This window comes from Streptopelia decaocto (genome assembly GCF_964273445.1).
Source record: "Streptopelia decaocto genome assembly, chromosome: 7".
NCBI lineage: Eukaryota > Metazoa > Chordata > Aves > Columbiformes > Columbidae > Streptopelia > Streptopelia decaocto.
Genome location: NC_138661.1, coordinates 53,679,506 through 53,698,651, shown reverse-complemented (window position 1 = coordinate 53,698,651; position 19,146 = coordinate 53,679,506). Strand labels below are relative to the sequence as shown.

The window sequence follows — 19,146 nt, the reverse complement described above, 5'->3', positions numbered from 1 at the left end:
CCTGGGAGTCCGGGGCTGAGCCCCCGCCGGGAGCTCCACCGACAGCGCCTGGCAGCCGCTTCCCTGCCTCCAGACACCCCGCACAGACGCTGCGCCCCAGCAGGACTGTGTGGATCAAAAACACGAAGTGTCTGAAAATGCTTTGTAGTGCAGTTTATTGTTAATACATAGTTTCGGGAATTAATTTCCCGTGAGAATGTAAAGTGCGATTTCCCACCACACTGATCAAGCTGGTGTCCTTTGGTTATTTTTCAAGGAATACAACGCAAACAAGAGTGACATTTTTTCTAAATAGCTGAGTTATTTTAAAACAAGCATCAATCTAAAAGGCAGCCCCGGAAGACTTTGCAGCTTTTAAAAGCTATTAATAAAAACCCCTAAATAAACAAAACACCTGGACTATTCCCATGAGAATGCTCAACAGATCAAATACATCACCTTGCAAAACAACAGAAAACCATTAATTTATGCTGTTTTTTTTCCAAAGTAAGAAAAAGGCACCCTGAAATCCAGCCAGTGTTGGGAGTATTTTTTTAATACAGTAAAAAAGTCACCTGCAGCCATCACTAATTTTGTCCTATCACTGACAACCACACAAGGAAATTTGAGTAGTCCATGAAAAAAGCAACAAATTACTAAAGGCTTGCTTTCCTTCTGTTTCTATCTTAATTCTTAGATCAATATAAACTCAGAATTCCTTTTAAGTCTGGCTCTTTGTGAGATATAACCAGAAGGCACAAAGGAACAGATCTGCCACTCTGCCGCATATCCTAATTTCCTCAGAAAGCGTCATCGATATTTAACCAGTCACACCTCAAAATGTAAACATGGAATGCCGTTCTTAGGCTGCACACAGCAGGAGTGGAGCCCACGTCTCCTCCGTCTGCATCGCGATGCTGAGGTATAATTGGGATGAATGGAGTCTTATACCATTGCTGTGCACCAAGAGCTTGGAAGCCCCCAAAACACCTTTGCCTTAAAAACATCTGGGTTTTGATTTATCTAAAAATTCACATCCTGCTTTTTCACCACATCCCTGGCCTCCCCTGAGGAGGGTTACACGTTCTGTTGCCTTCCACGTAGCTGCATTCTCCTCAGGCTGATGTAAAGCTTACTGACATCAGCCAGCTTTGCATCAAGGCCTGAACTCACAGGTATTTCTGCATTACTTAACTGTCAGATTTTATTCTCTATTTGAAGCCCACCTCGTGCTCTTCCCTTTCAGGAAGGACACCTGTTCTGATGCTGCACAGGGTAGGAATGTTGCATGTATGTACTGAGAAATGCAGATGCTTCAGCACCCTGTCTTTACAAAATAAGACTGAAGAAGTCATGACCAGACATCAGTAAACATGAAGCAGCAATTCATATCCAATACTTCAGGTTTGAAGGATACTGCTAATGTCACACTTTGAGCTTTTTTTTTCCCCTTAGTAATAAGCAGGAGTCCATTGACATAAGGGCATCTGTGGTAGGTATGAAAGATTGAACTGCCTCCCTTGGTGCCTTGAAGAGCTGGAGCGTGACCGTATTCTAGACAAGCCCCTGATGCGGCACTTGAAAACCAGGAGTTCTTGTTGGCTCTGCACACTGGAGTTTCCACAGAGCTGAGTAAGCTGGTCTCCTAGACTCTGTCCTGATGAGGTACAAAGTGCTGAGAATAACCCAAGAATCAGGCTATAATTAGCAACCAAAAACCCACAGGCACAAGTCACCTGAATTTAGGTAAAATGTTCTTGCACGTTACCCTACTCATTTTGGCTACCAAAAGTGCACTTTTCAAATAAGAAATTACTGTGTAGTGCAGTATTAAAGGATGTAAACCAAAACTGAGAAAGCACTTTTTGAGAATAAAGCAAATAAGCTTCTTGTTCTACACAGAAATCCATATATATCAAGCAACCCTTTCCACCTAGCCAATCTCTGACACTGTGAGCAGACTGTGGCTTCCCTTGTGCTCGCTTACAGTTTCAGTTGCTGCTGAAGGTCATGGATTGATCCTGCACTGCTCTGCAGTTTCTCTCGCACTAGTGGATCTTCTTCTAGTTTGACCATTTCAATCACTCCACTGCTTCCAAGAATACACGGTAGACTTAAGAATACTTCACTGTTTATATTACAACATCCCTGAAACAACACACAAATAACATGGTCACACAGTTACTTATTTCCGCTCTGAAGCATGGAATTATACAAAATCACCTTGTATTAAGCAAGGATATTCCATTATATGGCATGTTTTGTATAGTTCAAATTCCAGTTATTTTAGATCCTGTGCAACTGGGTTACCACATAGAAACTTTAAAATGTTAAAGATAAAAATCTTGAACCATTCGACACTTGGAAGTTTCCCAATATTGATATATCAGAGCTCTGTAATGCAGCCAAAGCTTGTACTACAAAGCCACCATTTAAACAGTTTCTTAGGTAGAACAAGAAGAGACATTTGACAGTACAGTATCATTAATTCTTTTAGGACTGCACAAAAGAAATCTTAAAATGCAGCCAAAGAGAGCTAGATGGGGAATACGTTTCAAGTATTGATCCCATATTCATCCTGTGAGAGACTTTTATTAAACTTATATACCTATAATTCAGGTTTACACTGTAGATTTTATTTTTAAGATCTGTATGGGAAATTTCACATTCTGTAGGTACCCTGCAGTTTAAGAGATCTGAATTTAGTTAATAAATTATTTAAAAAAACTTTACTTGAAAGCATAATGACTAAATTAGGTGTCTGTACTTGATGCAATAAGCAGTCTACTCAGGTTCACTGCACTGGGACATGCAAATCACCCTTCTGAAGCTTGTAAATACAAGTGACCAGTAAATGTTTCTACATATTTGTTGGTTTTGTTTTTGTTTTTGTTTTTTCCTTACATGAGATGACTTAATGCTTTTATGAAGCCTTTTAGGATAAGCTTTAAATAAGGTTCAGTCTACAATTTTAAGTTAAATACAGCTTCATAATCTTCTCAATGTAAAGTATGAAGGAGTAAAAAAGCAGCTATTTCAAAGCTCCTCAAATAAAATACTGGCAGAACATGTATTTTATACTTTCATAAAATATACTGAACTCCTTTGGCCTCTGGAAAAAATTTACATTAAATGCTGAGCACTTGAAACTGCAATGCACACATTCACACATTCATCTTCATTGGCCAAATCCAGCTATTCCAGGGGAGCCGGTCAGCCACATTTTCCCTCTGGACTCTTCTATTTTTGGGAAAATAATCCACTTTTAATACTGGTTTCAGATTAACACAAGAGTTGATTTTTGCTCATTTTTGGAGTAGAATTGAAAGCTGGTTTTGGAAGAAATTAACAGAAGCAGTGTTACTGTGGAACAGCTACTTTAAGTGAGATGTCTGTGCTGTTAAAATTAATGGTCATATCCAGTATAAATAATATAATTACAGTGCCAATCAAAATATATTAGTAACACATTTACCTTTGCCAGAGTGGATACAGAATGAACTTTTCTTTTATCTTTCAGTATACTGTCCGTCAAATCAGCAACTGAGAGCCCAACAGACCAAGATCTCTGACCTTTTCCCTTTAGAACTTCCATAGCTCTAGATAAACCAAGAAGAGGAGAGAAACATGATTTTTCCTATTTTGGTTTATATGTAAAGCCCAAGAGACAGGTTAAAGGTACCATATCAGGTGAAGTATACAATAAAAACATGATTCTATTTTGGAAAACAACAGAAGGAAATTAAGAATTGCTTTAAATAATTTCTTTATGTATATTTTACCCACACTAGCAACAATTCTCTCTTCTGTCAAGAGGTGCAACTGATATGTGGCTAATTAAATTGGGTATATTGATCCAAACATGTACTGTGCTTTGAAGTAAGTTGCTTCCACACAAGCTCTGAGAAAAGCCTTCCAGAAGGCTTGTCTACTATTTTTTTTAAAGCAAACAATTGAACTGGCAGCTCTAATATTCTAGTGTATATTCCACAAAGCCTGTATTGCCTTTAGGTCATCACAGGCAAAACATTATTGAGAACTTCAGAAAAACAGCAGGCATATACCCATATATGAAACTGAATGACACTGAGGCCCAGACCTATAAACTCTATGTATGAAGATTTTAAAGCAAACTTCCTCCTTTTCATACAGAGTTGAAGAAAAAACTCTGCAAACTTCAAGTGCCTAAACATGAAGAAAAAAAAAAATTAAGATTATAATTATGTTACCTGTTAGCCACTTTGTCTCTTGAGTTATGAGCAGCCATTGCTTCTGTTTGATTTGCAACTGAATTGCCACTGGTCCATGATGGTACTAAATAGAAATAAGCAACATTTAAATACATGCCCAACCAGCGATTAAAACAGGTACCAGATAAGTTACAACAACTACCCCACAACAACCCAAATGTAGCTGATGAACTAAAGTTCCCTGGACTGCTAACATAAATTCTATAGTAGTACCTGGCCAGAGACGCTTAAGAATGAAGTAATATGCAATAATTCTTACATTAGCAGTATCTCACCATATTTTATACCACATTTCCTTCATCTTTTTGTACTTCTAACCTATATTGTTATATCAAAGAAAAAGCATGTGAAGTTGTAGTTTCTATATCTTTTTTTACTGTGACAAATGTCAAATACTTTGCTATGACTTCGGGTCTACAGTCTCAGGCACATACTAAAAGTGTATTATTTAGAACCACTATTATGAAAATCTACCACCCTGCTTATGACTACCTTTATTACTTCTCTCAATTATACTTTCATTACTCAATTACTTAAGCACTGCCAGGATATTATATACTCATAGTCTAATAATAAAGTATCACTTTACCTTTGTCTTCCCCTTGTTCACCAATAATCCAAGCATCTTTTGCCAGCACTTCTTCTTTCAAAAGGTTTGTCAGTATAAACTGAAATCTCTCAGTATCTAGGTTGGCACCTACTCCAATAACTCTGCTTTTGGGAAATGCGCTCAGCTTCCATGACACATATGTCATTACTTCAACTATATGTGAAAGAAAAATATGTTGACAATGAAGGACTCAAATTTCAACACAAGTGCAAACTATGAATCACGATTATGAAAAACTCAGGACAAAATTGTTTACTTTAGAAAAGGTATAAGCATGTAAGAACACACCAGTAGTTTATTTCAATCTAAAACAGTAAGTCAGGTGGGGAGGATGTGAAGAAAATTCAAAGCCCAGGTAAAGTTTTAAGAGAAGTCAAGTGAAACTTCAGAATGAGTCACTATGCTTCCTGCTACCAAAACCCTCACATGCTTCTAAATTTAATTCAGCCAGTGTTTAATTTCTTTTCATTTGGCAAGCACTCTCTTCTCCAGCTCCACAACTCTACATGATACAAAAGTTAAGAAGCACTTGAGTGGCCTGTCTTCAGTGTTTTTACAGGACAGAGAGGTCCACACCTCTTTCTTTCCCTTTTCAGTAGAGTTTTAGCTTTAGCTTAGTTCACAGTATCACTGACCAAACAGATTCAAACTTTCCATGACAACACAGCTGGAATATTTACTATCAACTCTGGATTACGTACACTGGTAGTCTGTGAGTCTGATAGTATGGATATAATACACACACACACACCCCCCCCTATCCTTACTGCCCAGGGGAAACACATCCATAAAACTCACAACTGACAAGACAACAGCCAATGGATGCTAATCTTGTAGACACAGTCAGGTCGAAACTACATACAGAAACATACAGGAATACATACCTTTTGTACAAAACAAAGTATACTATTTTCTTTTATCTTGGTAACAGTAAAGAAAAAAACCCAAAGACAGTGTCCTGCTCAAAGCTGTAAAGGAAAACAACTTTCAGAGTAGCAAGAATTTTTGACTAAGTGGGTGTATTTGGCAGTAACATATTTTTAAAACAGGCCGAAGAGAAAGCCAGCTGAGGGACAGAATATTAGGTGAAGTACCAACACACCTGGATGAGAAGCAATAAGGAGAACAGTGTTTTGACTGTAGTGTGATATTGCTGGGATAACTCCTCTGAACAAATCCACATTGCTTTGTACAACATCAAGATAAGTCTGAGCATTACCCAGAGAATTAACTGTAAGTACCACAACTTTTGAATCAGCTGAAGCAGAAAAATCTGAAATATAAAGAAAAGGCATTTTTAAATTTTATATAATTCTATCAAGTTTTGGATGCAAAACAAAGAGCTGTCCTAAAGGCTGAACTGCAGCATTCACTTTAGTTAGGGATTCTTCCCCTCCTGTCTCCCTTTGTGTCCCCCAGTATGGAATCTGGGGCACTTTCACAGCACCTGTAGAACACAGCTCTCCCACAAAACTACTTTTCCCATTTCATACTTGGCAAACACAGAAGGCAGACTGCAATTTGTCTGAGGTTACAGAGCAGAGACCACAAAAGATCTAGATGGTGTCGACAGATAAGCTTTTCCAAGTTTTCTTGGCAACAGAGAAAAAAGAATACATCCATGAAAAGGCTCCTTCTTTTTTATTCTGATTTTTAAAGAAGGGGAAAGACTTTTTCCCTATTATCTGAGGCTTCTATAATTTTTGTTCTAATAGCTTAATCAACGACATGTAGACAACCATGAAAAGTGTTCCAAAAGACTATTTATTAACTGAAGTAAAAGACAAGTATTTATTAGCCCAAGAAAACACACAACTACATTTGCTGCAGAAATTCCAAAGTCAGAACAGCCTTGAGCGGGTGACTCTGAATATTTGAGTACCGTATCATATCACATCTGTGACCAGCCTGGACACAGAAACAAGGTAATTTGACTGTCACACCACTTCTGGAACCAGCTGAAGCTAAAGCAGGAGCCTAGTGCACTGGCAAATTAGAAGCATACTAAGGAGGACACAATCAATATCAGCTTGCCCAAAACTTAGATATAAACATGCTAAAATAACAGGTGACCATGTATAAACATTTTGTAATATCGTAACACTACTAATAGCACAGCCAGCAACAACATACAGGCTATTTGTACCACAGCTAAATGTAAACACGTAATAGGTAACCACAAAGACACCAACAGAGATTTGTGGTACAGCTGCACAACCAGGGATCAGGAAAAAGTGTGCTAGCAGTAAAACCTGCAAGACAAGATGTAAGGATGTAGAGCAGGCAATGTCAGGTGCAGAATAAGGACATAAGATGCCTGGTGGAACCAGAACAAGCCCCTTTCCCCAAAATAAGATAAATTACATCAGAAGCACAAGAAAGCCTCCTATTTTATCTTGCAGAGGGCACAAGGAACAGAAAACCACCACAGACAAGCAAGGAAGAATGGGGAAGCTGCTTAATTCAGTTCCATTTTCCCCTGTGGAGGGGTTTTAAGCTGTATCACCTCAATCTCTGCAGCTAAGACCAAAGACTGTAGCCATTACCACTACTTATGGAGACATGGCATCGACTCTGTTGAGTTGTACACTCACAGCTAACTGAGGACAAGATTGTTAAGAACTAGTTATTTGGATATGCAGTGACAATGATTAAGAACTATTGGCCATGTGCATTTTAATGAACGTCAATCTTGGAACGTAGTACTTCAAAACGCACTTTTATTTATCAGCCTTTTTAACACTGCTCTCACAACTATCTTTAATTCCCTAACATAAATATATTTTTTCTCCCCTTACTTCTCTCCCCCTATGACACTGAAGTACTAGCTTGGCTCCTCTCTATTTCTGTGTGAGTCCAATTTCAGCATTAGACTCTTACCCTGGAAGCACAGGCTCACATACCTCTACCTCTATAAACAGAATGAAAAAACCCTGAAATAAAAGCAACACAAGCTTTGCTGAGCCTTCCTTTCCCAATTTTGCCCTGAGAAAATGAAGAAAAGCAAGAAGCTACGAGAAGATAACAGTTTTTAAAAGATGGCACATACACCAGAGCCCCTCTACTTCCCCAGCTGTCCTGCTCTCATTAAAACAAGCACAAGTACACACAGTACACTACTCGCTCCTATTCCAGCAACAACATCCAATACCTTTGCTGATCTCCACATTTGGCAGAGTAAAGATCTCCAAGTCCATGGTCCCTCCTTTTGCTGAACCTTCAGAAAGGTCCAAAAGAACCACCTTGTCTGCAGCACCCTGTATGAGTAAAAAGAACGCAGATCCATGATAAAACAAACCAAAACTTGCTCTTGGGGGAATGAAGAATAAAAACCAATATTCCTCCAGTTCCATTGTTTGTTGTACTGAGTATAAAACAAACTAAATTACTGACCAAAATTACTACCAAATCACAAGAAAAAGAATTTAGTGAATTTAATTGGAAAATGACTCATTACAAAACAAACAAAAAAACCTCACAAAACCATCTCTGGGAAGTTATAAATGTTGATGCTACTGTTGTCCCTGAGAATACAGCCGTAATGAAGCACAGACCATCTACAGACTATCGTCTTCCAGGGGACTAGGAGATCCCAACTGTAAGAAGCCACCGCTCAGGCAAGAATCCTTTAACTAAGGGCTTTCAAAATAAGTGAATTCAATATTCAACCCTTTGTATTTAAAAAGCTGACTGAGAAAACAAGGCAGAAACTAACACTTGTGTGTGTCCATAAGTTAACTGAAGGGGCTAATGACATCAGCAGTGACAGAGGCATTACAACTGCTGAGTTATTTCTGTGCCAGACACTAAGAACTAGGTTGGAAGTCTCTCTATTAATCAGGTCTGTTGCTGCCTATAATAATTACATACCTTTGCTGCAATTGCTAGTACACATGCAATGCCAAGATCTCCAGCTCCAACAACAGTAATTTTGTTAAAACATCCTTGGTTTTTGTCTCCACCAATTTTACTCTTTGATTTCATGCCAGTCTCTCCTACAATTTAAGGAAAATCAAATCACAAAATTAAGTGCTGGTCCACACTGTATCAATACTGTATCAAGTATTGTTGCTTCATAAAGGATCATAGTTATGCAAGTTAAACCAAATTATATCAGCTTCTTCAAAATAGCTGTCAAGCCTGACCACAGAAAACTCATCACAACTTGCAAGGTGTAGAACACAAATACTCCTCTCTGAACATAAATGTTTTTTCACTAGGTAGAAAACATGAGCATAGAATCATGGAATAGTTTGGGTTGGAAGGGACCTTCAAAGGTCATCTAGCCCAACCCCCCTGCAATGAGCAGGGACATCGCCAACTAAATCAGGTTGCTCTGAGCCCCGTCCAGCCTGGCCCTGAATGTCTCCAGGGATGGGGCATCTACCACCTCTCTGGGCAACCTCTTCCAGTGTTTTACCATCCTAATATAAAAAAAATTCTTCCTCATGTCTACCATAAATACACCCTCCTTTAGTTTAAAATCATTACCCCTTGTCCTATCACAACAGGCCCACTAAAAAGTCTGTCCCACTCTTTCTTACAGGCCCCTTTTAAGTAGTGAAAGGCCGCAATAAGGTCTCCCTGGAGCCTTCTCTTCTCCAGGCTGAAGAACCCCAACTCTCTCAGCCTCTCCTCATAGTAGAAGCATTCCATCCCTCTGATCATTTTCACATTCCTCCTCTGGACCCTCTCAAACAGGTCAATGTCTTTCCTGTACTGAGGGCTCCAGAGCTGGACACAGGACTCCAGGTGGGGTCTGACCAGAGCAGAACAGAGGGGCAGAATCGCGTCCCTCGACCTGCTGGCCACACTGCTTTTGATGCAGCCCAAGATACAATTTACCTTCTGGGCATAACAGTATCAAGAAGCTAGACACTAAGACCATACAAACAATACTCCCTTTGCTACTGTTACAGATGTGAATATATAGCATGGTCATAATATTTGTGTTTTGAAAAGACATGCAAATCAGAATTTGATTAAAATACAATGATGTGAGGCTGTTTAGCCAGTGCTACTGGTAATAAAACAGATCTCATTCTGACTATAATGTAGAGAGAGTCCTAACAGAAACATTAAGATTGATTTACTAGAAATGTGTATTGTGTGTGCATATACATGTGTGTTCACAATCATGTAGGTGTACACAATTATCAGAAGAAACGGCAGAAAAGGGTTAAAGGGAAAGGTGTGTACCAGTTGCCACAGATCATGATCTGTGATTTCACTGAAAGAAGTAAGAAGTAAAGACTGATCTGACGAAAATGTGTCAGGATGAAGAACAACAGGACTGAAGCCATGAAATACCGAGATAAGGAAAACATGAGAATTGTGAAATTCAGGAATTTTGCCCAAAACTTAGAATGGCTGAGATAAAGTAATGAGACAAAAATGCCAAATAGCATCCACTCCTGAAGGGTGTAAAAGACAAGACCAAGAAGAACCCAAGAGACACAATACGGGCTCAACAGCCAGTGCTCCTTGTCCTCAGTGTTACAGACAAGAGACTGTGCTCAGACAGGTCTCAGGGCTTGTGACTGTGGATGTGAGAGTGTGAGTGAATGAGACCTGAGAGAACAAATGACTGTGATTGAGTAAAATCAACTTGTTTATAATAAAACCACATTTCCTTTCCAAAAGATCTCACATAGAGTTTTGCTGCAGTAATTTCCAATAAGTGGGTATTACAAAGTCTACAGCATTTTTCAGTATGTTTAAATGCAAACATCTAAAATGAGCTGTTTATTCAAATAAAGAGAATCTGAGCTCTCAGTTCAAAAAGATGCACTTGTGACTACACAGAGTAAATACCAAATACTGTACACATGCAAACACAAAAAATTCAGATATTAAAATTGTGTAGGCATCTGTGTGATATCAAGTAATAAAATTAAATAAAGAAGATATTGTGTAGGAACATCACAAACAAATATATGAAAACATCCACACCTTCAGTAATCTTTGCAATGTAGGAGAGAAGTTCTGATTGCCTGGCTGCATCAGAAGAAGATAACGAATACAGAGGGAGCTCTTCCTCAAATTTTGCAATCATTTCCTTGATTAATCCAATGACAGTTGATTTAGGCTGAAATATAGCAATACAGAAGACAAAAGAGTTGAATAGCTATTTCATATAGTGGTATCAGCTGTAAACTGCAGTATTTCATAAAGAACCATAGCTATACAAAATTTAACTGAATTATGAATATTGATACCCTTAACACTTACAGAAACACCTAAGGTAAAGAAAGCCTGGGAATTTCTGTATCAATAATGAAAAATACACACCATCCATTTCCAAAAGCTAGCATTCAATAAATCACTTTTACTTGCCTGGCAGACATATTTAAGTAAGTTATTTAATACAGTGCAGAAAATCATTTAGCAAAAGCACTGGCTTTTGAACCTCTATGCTACTTTTTCAGAGTTCTGCTAAGACATATCCAAAAGGTAGGAATTTCCATTAAACTTTCTTAAGGGATACTCAATTGGTCTAGTATTATCATTCATTATTCAGAGCAACAAAGGAAAAGTACCAAAGTGCCCATGTGAGGCTTATACTGCTTTATAATGAAGTCAGTCCCTTTTTTCTTCAGCTTAAAATAATTTTCCTTACCATCACTTATAACTTCCTTTACAATCACTTCAGTCTGAAAGCTGTGCTTCCAATAGACATAACATTCTGCTTCTCTTTACAAAATCATTACATATTTAACAAAAAATGCAGAAAATAAAAAGCCCCAAACCCTTTCACTCTTATCCAAACATGCTTTCTTTTCAAGTATGTTCCTCCCATCAGTCACTCCACCTCTTACATGGCTCCAATTCTGCAGGTAGGGCAAATAAATCCTGCCATGAGCATCGACATGCTTTCCCACTGAAATGCCCATGTTCGCTGTTGGCTTCAAGAAACAAATGGGCGGAGCAAAGGGATGAGAATCCAGAATCCACAGACGAATAGGTATGTTATAGGAATTACCTGTTCAACACAAAACAAAAGCCATTGCTAACTTCTGCATGGAGAAGAGGCACTGAAACCCAGATATGTGTACATACGATTCATGCTTCTTAATAACAAAGAAAAAAAGCCTGACAGACCACTTTCCAGATTCACACCTGAAAGTAATTATGTTACTCAGGCTTGCTAATAAAAGCAGACTTGCCTGGATCAGCTTGAAGTGCTACCCATTGCGTGTGTCTTAATATAAAGCTTTATTGCTTTTTTTATTTCCCAGGATATTCTATCAGTCAAGGTGTCCCCTTTTCCAGGCAAAGAATCTCTTACAGCCACACATATCATATGTATTTTAGGACTCAACAACTGATGCAAAGAGGCATCTAATAAAAGCTTTACCTCAGACTTCAAAGGCTCTAAGTTAAAAATAAAAAATTACCTACTAGTTATATTTAGACACTGCCTATACAAGCATAGACCTTGGAGAGTTCATTCAAACCTCCATTAGAACCAAAGAGTTTGCCTACACAGTCTCAAAGTACATGATTTTTTAAATAGTTAATTGATTTATCTAATACGACTTTATTCCAGTATCTATGACTGCATGAAGACACTTTTTTATGCAGCAGAAGTAGCTTCTGCCAATTAATATAAAATCCTTTATAGCCACCTTTAAACAAGCCGCACAGTATATTGTTAAGAGGAAGTACCCAACACATTTTGCAATTAGATTAATACCTGGTAAGGAAATTATATTTGACTTATCTTACCATATTTCACTGGAACGGTACCACTAAAATTCAGGAGTTCCTTCTGGGATCCATCCTTGAAGGCTGAAATTAAAACTGTTATTAAAAAAAAAATCCTTTCAAAAGCATTAGCCTGAAAATCCCCAGTCCTGGGTCTAATTCTGGTCTTGTAGAAACTTTCAGTCAGGCTGAGGGATCCAGAAGTTACACTTGATATGATAAAGACATCAAAATGTTTTCAATACAGGCATGGGATACAGGAAAAATGCCACTACATGTCAAGAATTTTAAGGAACATCAATCTTCTATTATTACTGACCAGTTAAAATGAAATGAAATTTAGTGAATGAGTTGCTTAGTTTTTTATACATATGCACTCTCGGAAGAGCTTTCAAAATTAGTCACATGGCACCAGAAATTTTACCGTAAGTCAAAATAAAGATAGGAAGACAGCTGAAAGATACACTATTTAGATTCTACTATACACAGTCTGAATCTATGGCAAGTAAATATCACAATTAGTTCAAAGTAACTGTATCACTTCTTACTGTATGTGTTCATGGAGAATGTGAAGTTTGGGTATGTCTTGTTAACATTCTTTAGTTCTTCTATGGTCAGATCTCTGAACTTATACTGGGAAGGGGAAAGAAAAAAAAAAAAAAGGAAAAACGTTTCAATTTCAAAAGCTCCTTCTTTCGTTACCAGAGACAGCGAAAAGGAACCAAGAGAAAGTAGAAACACAAGAAGGGGAAGGTAATAATTACTTGTAGTACTATAAACAGTTTGGTGTGAAATATATTATAAAAAAAAATTTGATTAAAAAAAAAAAAGCTTGAAGGGTATTGCAGGTCTGCTGTTGTTACATTGGAACTACAATTCTGAACATCACTCCTATTACCTTTCCTTTACAGCTGTGTGAGCAGAGGCTTAATTAAATTTAGTCTCATCTGCACACCATAATTAAAAACAATATAAAAATATAAACCTCTCAGAAATAAGAAGTCATCTTACTACTGACACAGTTACTACTAAAAACTCAGATCCACCTGCACACATTTTAGAAGAGTTTCATAAGATGTCAGTTTCCACAAACATATTAAATGTACAAGTAATTAGCCTTTGGGAATTTTTTTCCATGTTTAAGCTGTCCTTGGGAGCTGAGAAAATTCAAGCAAAATAAGGCATCCCTCTTCCTTGCCTGCAGAAAATTTGCCCACAGATTAACAGAAGTACTGATGCTTGAAATGTGATTTGAAAATAATTATCAGCAAGAATGAATCACTGCTACTTCATTTAGACTGTCCTCAGCCAGTCCAATACCTGAACTTCTAAGAGACTTGCATTCTCACGCATTTTATCACTATGAAGAATATTTTCCATTTCCTAGATTAGAGCATCTGCTTCTTATTTTAGCAAGTCTGGAGTTGTCCTGGAAGTCTCACTTAAGCAAATGCAACTACAGCCTGACAATGGCTTAAAGAGCTGCTCCCTGCCATGAAGTAGTACCTAAAATCTACAATCTCTTCAGTAAGGCACCCACCAGAAACAGCAGCAATACTACAGCTACATGGATGGTGTGACTACGCTCCACTTTGTACAAGAAAACACAAAGCTACCGAAAAGAAACACCTTTTAGTCAGCTTCTTCACATGCAATCTTACAGGATACTGCAAAGGCAAGCAGTAAGAAAAAAAAAATAATCAAAGGTGCCCAAATTAAGAATGTCAACACAAATTTAACACATTTCAGAAGCGTTGATACATCTGGTTGAGGAAGTCAAAGCCATCTTTCCTCAGCTGACCTCCTTCTTATTTGTAATACAAAATGAAGCATTCCTATTACATATTTTGTTATTTTCTAAAGATCAGAGAGGCTTACGAGGTGAGTCAGATACATACCTTCTCATTTTGCACCTAAAATTATTTGGCAAGCCCAAAATTTAAATACACATGCCTCAGTTTCTCATATGGACATTAAAATGCCTTTACCTCACTCAGAGGAATGCTATAAAAGTAAATGACTGTTTCTATAGCGCAGGACTATCACAAAAAAATCCCCAAGGAAACGAGTAACTCTTCAGGCAGGGCAAGGTTTTAACTGCACGCAGTACGTCACCCACGTTACTGTGTCCTGGACCACAGGAATAAAATTCTACGTGCTGCAACTTTAAATTCAGCTGCTGTAAGGCAACGTAAACCCTGCGTCCCGAGGGGGAGCCGAGTCTGTCACAAGCGATGACCAGGACACCGGAGACGGCTCCGCGCTGCCTGCGGGCACCGGGAGGGCGGCTGGGCCGCTCGGCCCCTCAGCGCCGCCCTTCCCCACCCCGCACCTTCCCGCCCGCGGGAGCGGCCACCGGCCGGGGCCGCCAGACACCGCATCTCCCTCGCCGCACGCCCCGTCCCCTCCACCCCTCCTAAAAACTCGGCATTTTCCACAACGTTTCTTCTTCTTCCTCCTCCGCCCCGTCAGCCCTCAGCCCCCTCCCCTCCTCCCCCCCCCCGCGCCGGCGGCTGAACGGCCGGGGCCCGCGCGCACCTTGCCCAGCTGCTTCCTGAGCGCCTCCTCCGCGAGCGCCATGGCGGCGGGAGGGGCCGCGCGCCGCCGCCTCCCAGCAGCCCCTGCGCGGGGCGCGCCGCCGTCCCTCAGGGGAACCGTAAATAAAGATGTGTCCTTTTAATTTTTTCCTTCTAACGGCGCGAGCAGGCGCTCAAATAAACGTTTCAATACATTACTGTGACAGGTGAATGCGAGGAGCTGTCGGCTGGGTGCCGTTTCCACACCTCATGATGTGCACCATCCCGCCAGCCGGGCCGCAGCCTCTAAAAAAGGCTGAAATCTGTGGAAAAACAAACAAACAAACAAACAACAAACAAACTCTCGCAGCTACCCGGGAGCTCCTTAAATATGTTCTTCAAGACGACAGGCAAGGGTGTGCCACGCGTGGCACTTGCAGGTGCAGAACAGGGGTGCTGCAGGGGCACCCCCTTGGCAGGTGCACGTCCTGGAGTTTGGCTGCCATGAACTGTGCTGGAAACACGGAATCTGCAGAAAAACATTAGAGCCCATGTGGGAGGTGAACAAATGCTACTGCAACACATCACTTCTAATGCACGGCAGTGCCAGATAGTTCTCCTCTGCTGTCCTCCTTTCTACTTTTTCTCTCGCTAAGCTAACATGAATTTTGAATGGAATCTGTGCAGTGGAATCTGGAATCAATAGCAGAAGTAATCTCAGATATAAGACCATACATACGTATTATAGGGATTTGGAGGTTTCTTCCCTCTGTGTTGGGAATATCACAACTGATTTGCAACTTTATGAAGCTAGGAGCATGTAAATAAAAACCTGGAATGAATTTTTCTCCCTACATTTATCTAGCTCTTATTTCTTAAGCCTTCCTACCACACAGTAGAGATATCAGAAAACTGCCTTTTGGAAAGTGGGCTGTGCAAGTCTGAGGGCCAATTTGGTGGAAAACAGAGTCTCATATGGACATTAAAATGCCTTTACCTCACTCAGAGGAATGCTATAAAAGTAAATGACTGTTTCTATAGCGCAGGACTATCACAAAAAAATCCCCAAGGAAACGAGTAACTCTTCAGGCAGGGCAAGGTTTTAACTGCACGCAGTACATCACCCACGTTACTGTGTCCTGGACCACAGGAATAAAATTCTACGTGCTGCAACTTTAAATTCAGCTGCTGTAAGGCAACGTAAACCCTGCGTCCCGAGTGGGACGGCTAAGTAAATGGAGACAACTACCAGTGCTATCCTCATAACCTACCAGGAAACTACCAGATCAGATCAGAACAGACCAAACACGATAGCAGCACATTTCTACAAGGAGTAAGATCTCCTTAAGAAAGCTTTTACAATTTTTTCTTCCCTTGCTGATGTGAGGCCTGAGGCGGACAGTAACCAAGAGCACAGGTTTTTGTTGGTACAGCCATAGCAAATTATGATTAGGTTTACAACAACCCTTATCAAGCTTTTCGATCATATTGAAATAAATAACTTACGCTTTTTCTATGGATAAACAATGTTTAATCCAATTCCTTAATTGTATTCTTTAAACATGTGTTCATTAGAGCATAAGCAAAACAGCGCTGGGTGCGCGGGGGATTCACTATGCCCAACACGCACACTTTTAACAATAAGAAGTGTGCTTAAATACAGTATGTTCATAATGACCCCAGAAACGCCTATACATATTCATGACCTTTCCCGCTTTTTATTAAAATGAGTCTCAGATAACCATTTACATATTCCCCTCCTTGACCCTCCCCTGTTGCGCCTGCGCAATGTCACTTGGTGAATTTGAGGAAGGGTCTTTAGGGGTCTTTGGATGAAGGCTCCTTCAGCTTCGTCACAGTGGACTTTTTACCTTTGGCTCATTAGGAGGAACTGGCTGGAACCCAAGCTACCAAACCGACTGAAACCAGACTGGCGCCCCCTTTTTGCTGTAAATCTTGGATATCTTGTCTCCTCAAGGTTGCAGCTGGTGCTGTAAAACTTCTTATCTCGGCATTTAATGGAGTCCTGCTTTTTTTAGCACAATTAGTTACATACAGCTCTAAACTAGATATTAATTATGTGGTTTAAAATGTTAGCTTGTTAGTAGGCCCTTATTATACAGTTGCTTAACCCTTAAAATGTTAGTTCCCTCTATCAATATAACTTCCTAAACAAGCTTGATAACTTTTTACATAGAACTTAACCACCTTTCCCTTTTCCAAGTTCAGAGTCCGTGCCTCATTTGGTTATACCTGTAAACATTAAACATCTTAGCATGAATCACAACTGCATTTTTCACAATATGTATTGCTTACTGATGCCATTCTGTTTCTGTGCTGAAACTGTGATGTAATGAGTGACCTTACAATTTCAGTGCTCAGTTTGGAGAGGACCATAGCCTCAAAGGAAAGCCACAGAACCAGACCACTCAATATCAGCTCATCAAGAACTGGCACTGCAGATTCCAGCACATGCTACACATCATCTACCCAGGAAGTACAGCGCCTCTTCAGTGATGAATTTCTGCAAACAATTATGCAGTCGTCGCTAACTTTTGGATAGTTTGTTTTGTGAATAACACTGAAGGAGTAGTACTGTGAGGCAAGTTCAAAATAAATCTGCATCCCTGCAAAGGTATTAGCTGTTTTATGCAAAAGAAGGTAATAATACCACTAGCAAAACTCCTAAACCAGAATTTTTAAATTTTAAGCTGGTTTTGCATGCTCCACTAACAAGGCAGAACCTGAGATAGGCTTTTTTTTAAAGCAGCACCACAGGCCCTCTGCCAGAATAAGGTGCTGTAGTTCAGCAGACTTACAATAACTTGCTCTTCTGCTTTTGGCTAAAATAGGACTAATGATCTTTCAGTAGTTTTTCCTTTCAATTAAGTTTCTTCCAAGTCATTGCACTTCTCTGAAGTTGGCCTCATGTTTTTCAGACAGTGTCTGCTTCCAGAACTGATAGTGCTTGATGTTTACAGGTTTGCAGAGCTAGCAGTAGCAATGGTATGCAGAAAAGCTCCATGTTTATACTTCTTTCTGCAGCAGCCAAGGTCAACAGCAGATCAGTGATGTTCCACCAGTGAGGGATGGTAAAAGGGTCGTGCCTGCAGGGAGGGACAGACAGAACAGGTGACACAAATGGACCAACGAGTTATTCCGTGCCATACACGTGATACACAGTTTAAAACTTGGGGGTCAGAGGAGTTTTGCTCTTTTCCTTCATGGCCGGCATCTGAAGAGGACCCAGCCTGTTGTCCTGTCTCTGGTCTGCGCACTCCTGAATCCAGATCCCGTCTGCTGTGCGATCCAGTCCAGGACTTGCCGGGCTCTGCCCTGCAGCCCCTATTCCTCATCAGCGGGAGATTCAAGATTGGTTTCGTATACTTTGCATTATTTCTCGTGTTATATGTAAAGCTGTTTTAATTTTCCAGCTCTGTAAGTCTCCCTTCTTTTTCCGTTTTTTGTTTGTTTTTGTTTTTGTTTTTGTTTTTTTTTTTTTTTTCGTGGGGAGGACAGGGTTTAATAGAGAACATCTGCCGCAGTTTATTGTTGTCCAGCTCTCAACGGTGACAGATTTAGTGGCATCTGATGTGGATGTGGACAGCGGGTAACAGAGGGTCTCTGAGACATTGTTAGGACAGTGTCCTGTGTGTCGCAACCACGAGACCGCTGGACTCTGGGCTCTAAGATACCCGAGGTCAAATCCTGTCCCTTGTGGGAGGAGACCCACCACCAAGTTCAGTCGAGAGAATATTGGACGTTTTCTTTAACAGACTCTAGAGGCTTGGTAATTAAAACAGACAGCTTTCATCATGCCAATTTTCTTGTTTTTATGTTCAGTATTATATTATGTCTTTTTAGAGATTTGTTCAGAGCTGAGTGCCTTAATACTCCTGTACCTGCTGCATGTGCTGTTTGCCAGTGTTTGTGTCTGGTTGATGAGCTCTGGGCGCTGGGTGAGAGGCGTGGCTGTGCTGTGGTGTGTGGCGCTGACCCGCGCCGTGGCACAATGGGCCGTTACCGCTCCCGTCCCTGCTTGTCAGGCGGCAGTGGCGCCCGCGGGACGCGAACCCGCGGCTGG

The 19,146-nt window shown here is 40.1% G+C and overlaps 1 protein-coding gene across 3 annotated transcripts; it reads right to left on the bottom strand.

Annotated features, from left to right (window-relative positions):
• Positions 1–138: 138 nt before the first annotated feature.
• UEVLD (UEV and lactate/malate dehyrogenase domains) lies at positions 139–15,161 on the bottom strand. 3 transcript variants are annotated; one of them, XM_082059265.1, is made up of 13 exons: positions 15,085–15,161; positions 13,095–13,179; positions 12,568–12,630; positions 11,658–11,821; positions 10,792–10,927; positions 8,710–8,834; positions 7,991–8,096; positions 5,942–6,112; positions 4,819–4,992; positions 4,209–4,293; positions 3,455–3,578; positions 1,967–2,127; positions 139–1,636 (listed from the first exon to the last, which is right to left on the bottom strand). In XM_082059265.1, the coding sequence occupies exons 1-13, from the start codon at positions 15,124–15,126 to the stop codon at positions 1,534–1,536; spliced, it is 1,539 nt and encodes a 512-aa protein (XP_081915391.1). In that variant the 5' UTR covers positions 15,127–15,161; the 3' UTR covers positions 139–1,533. The 3 variants fall into 3 exon arrangements, with proteins under 3 accessions (XP_081915391.1, XP_081915393.1, XP_081915392.1); XM_082059267.1 differs by lacking the exon at positions 15,085–15,161 and adding an exon at positions 14,445–14,463; XM_082059266.1 differs by having other exon boundaries at positions 139–2,127.
• Positions 15,162–19,146: the final 3,985 nt, after the last annotated feature.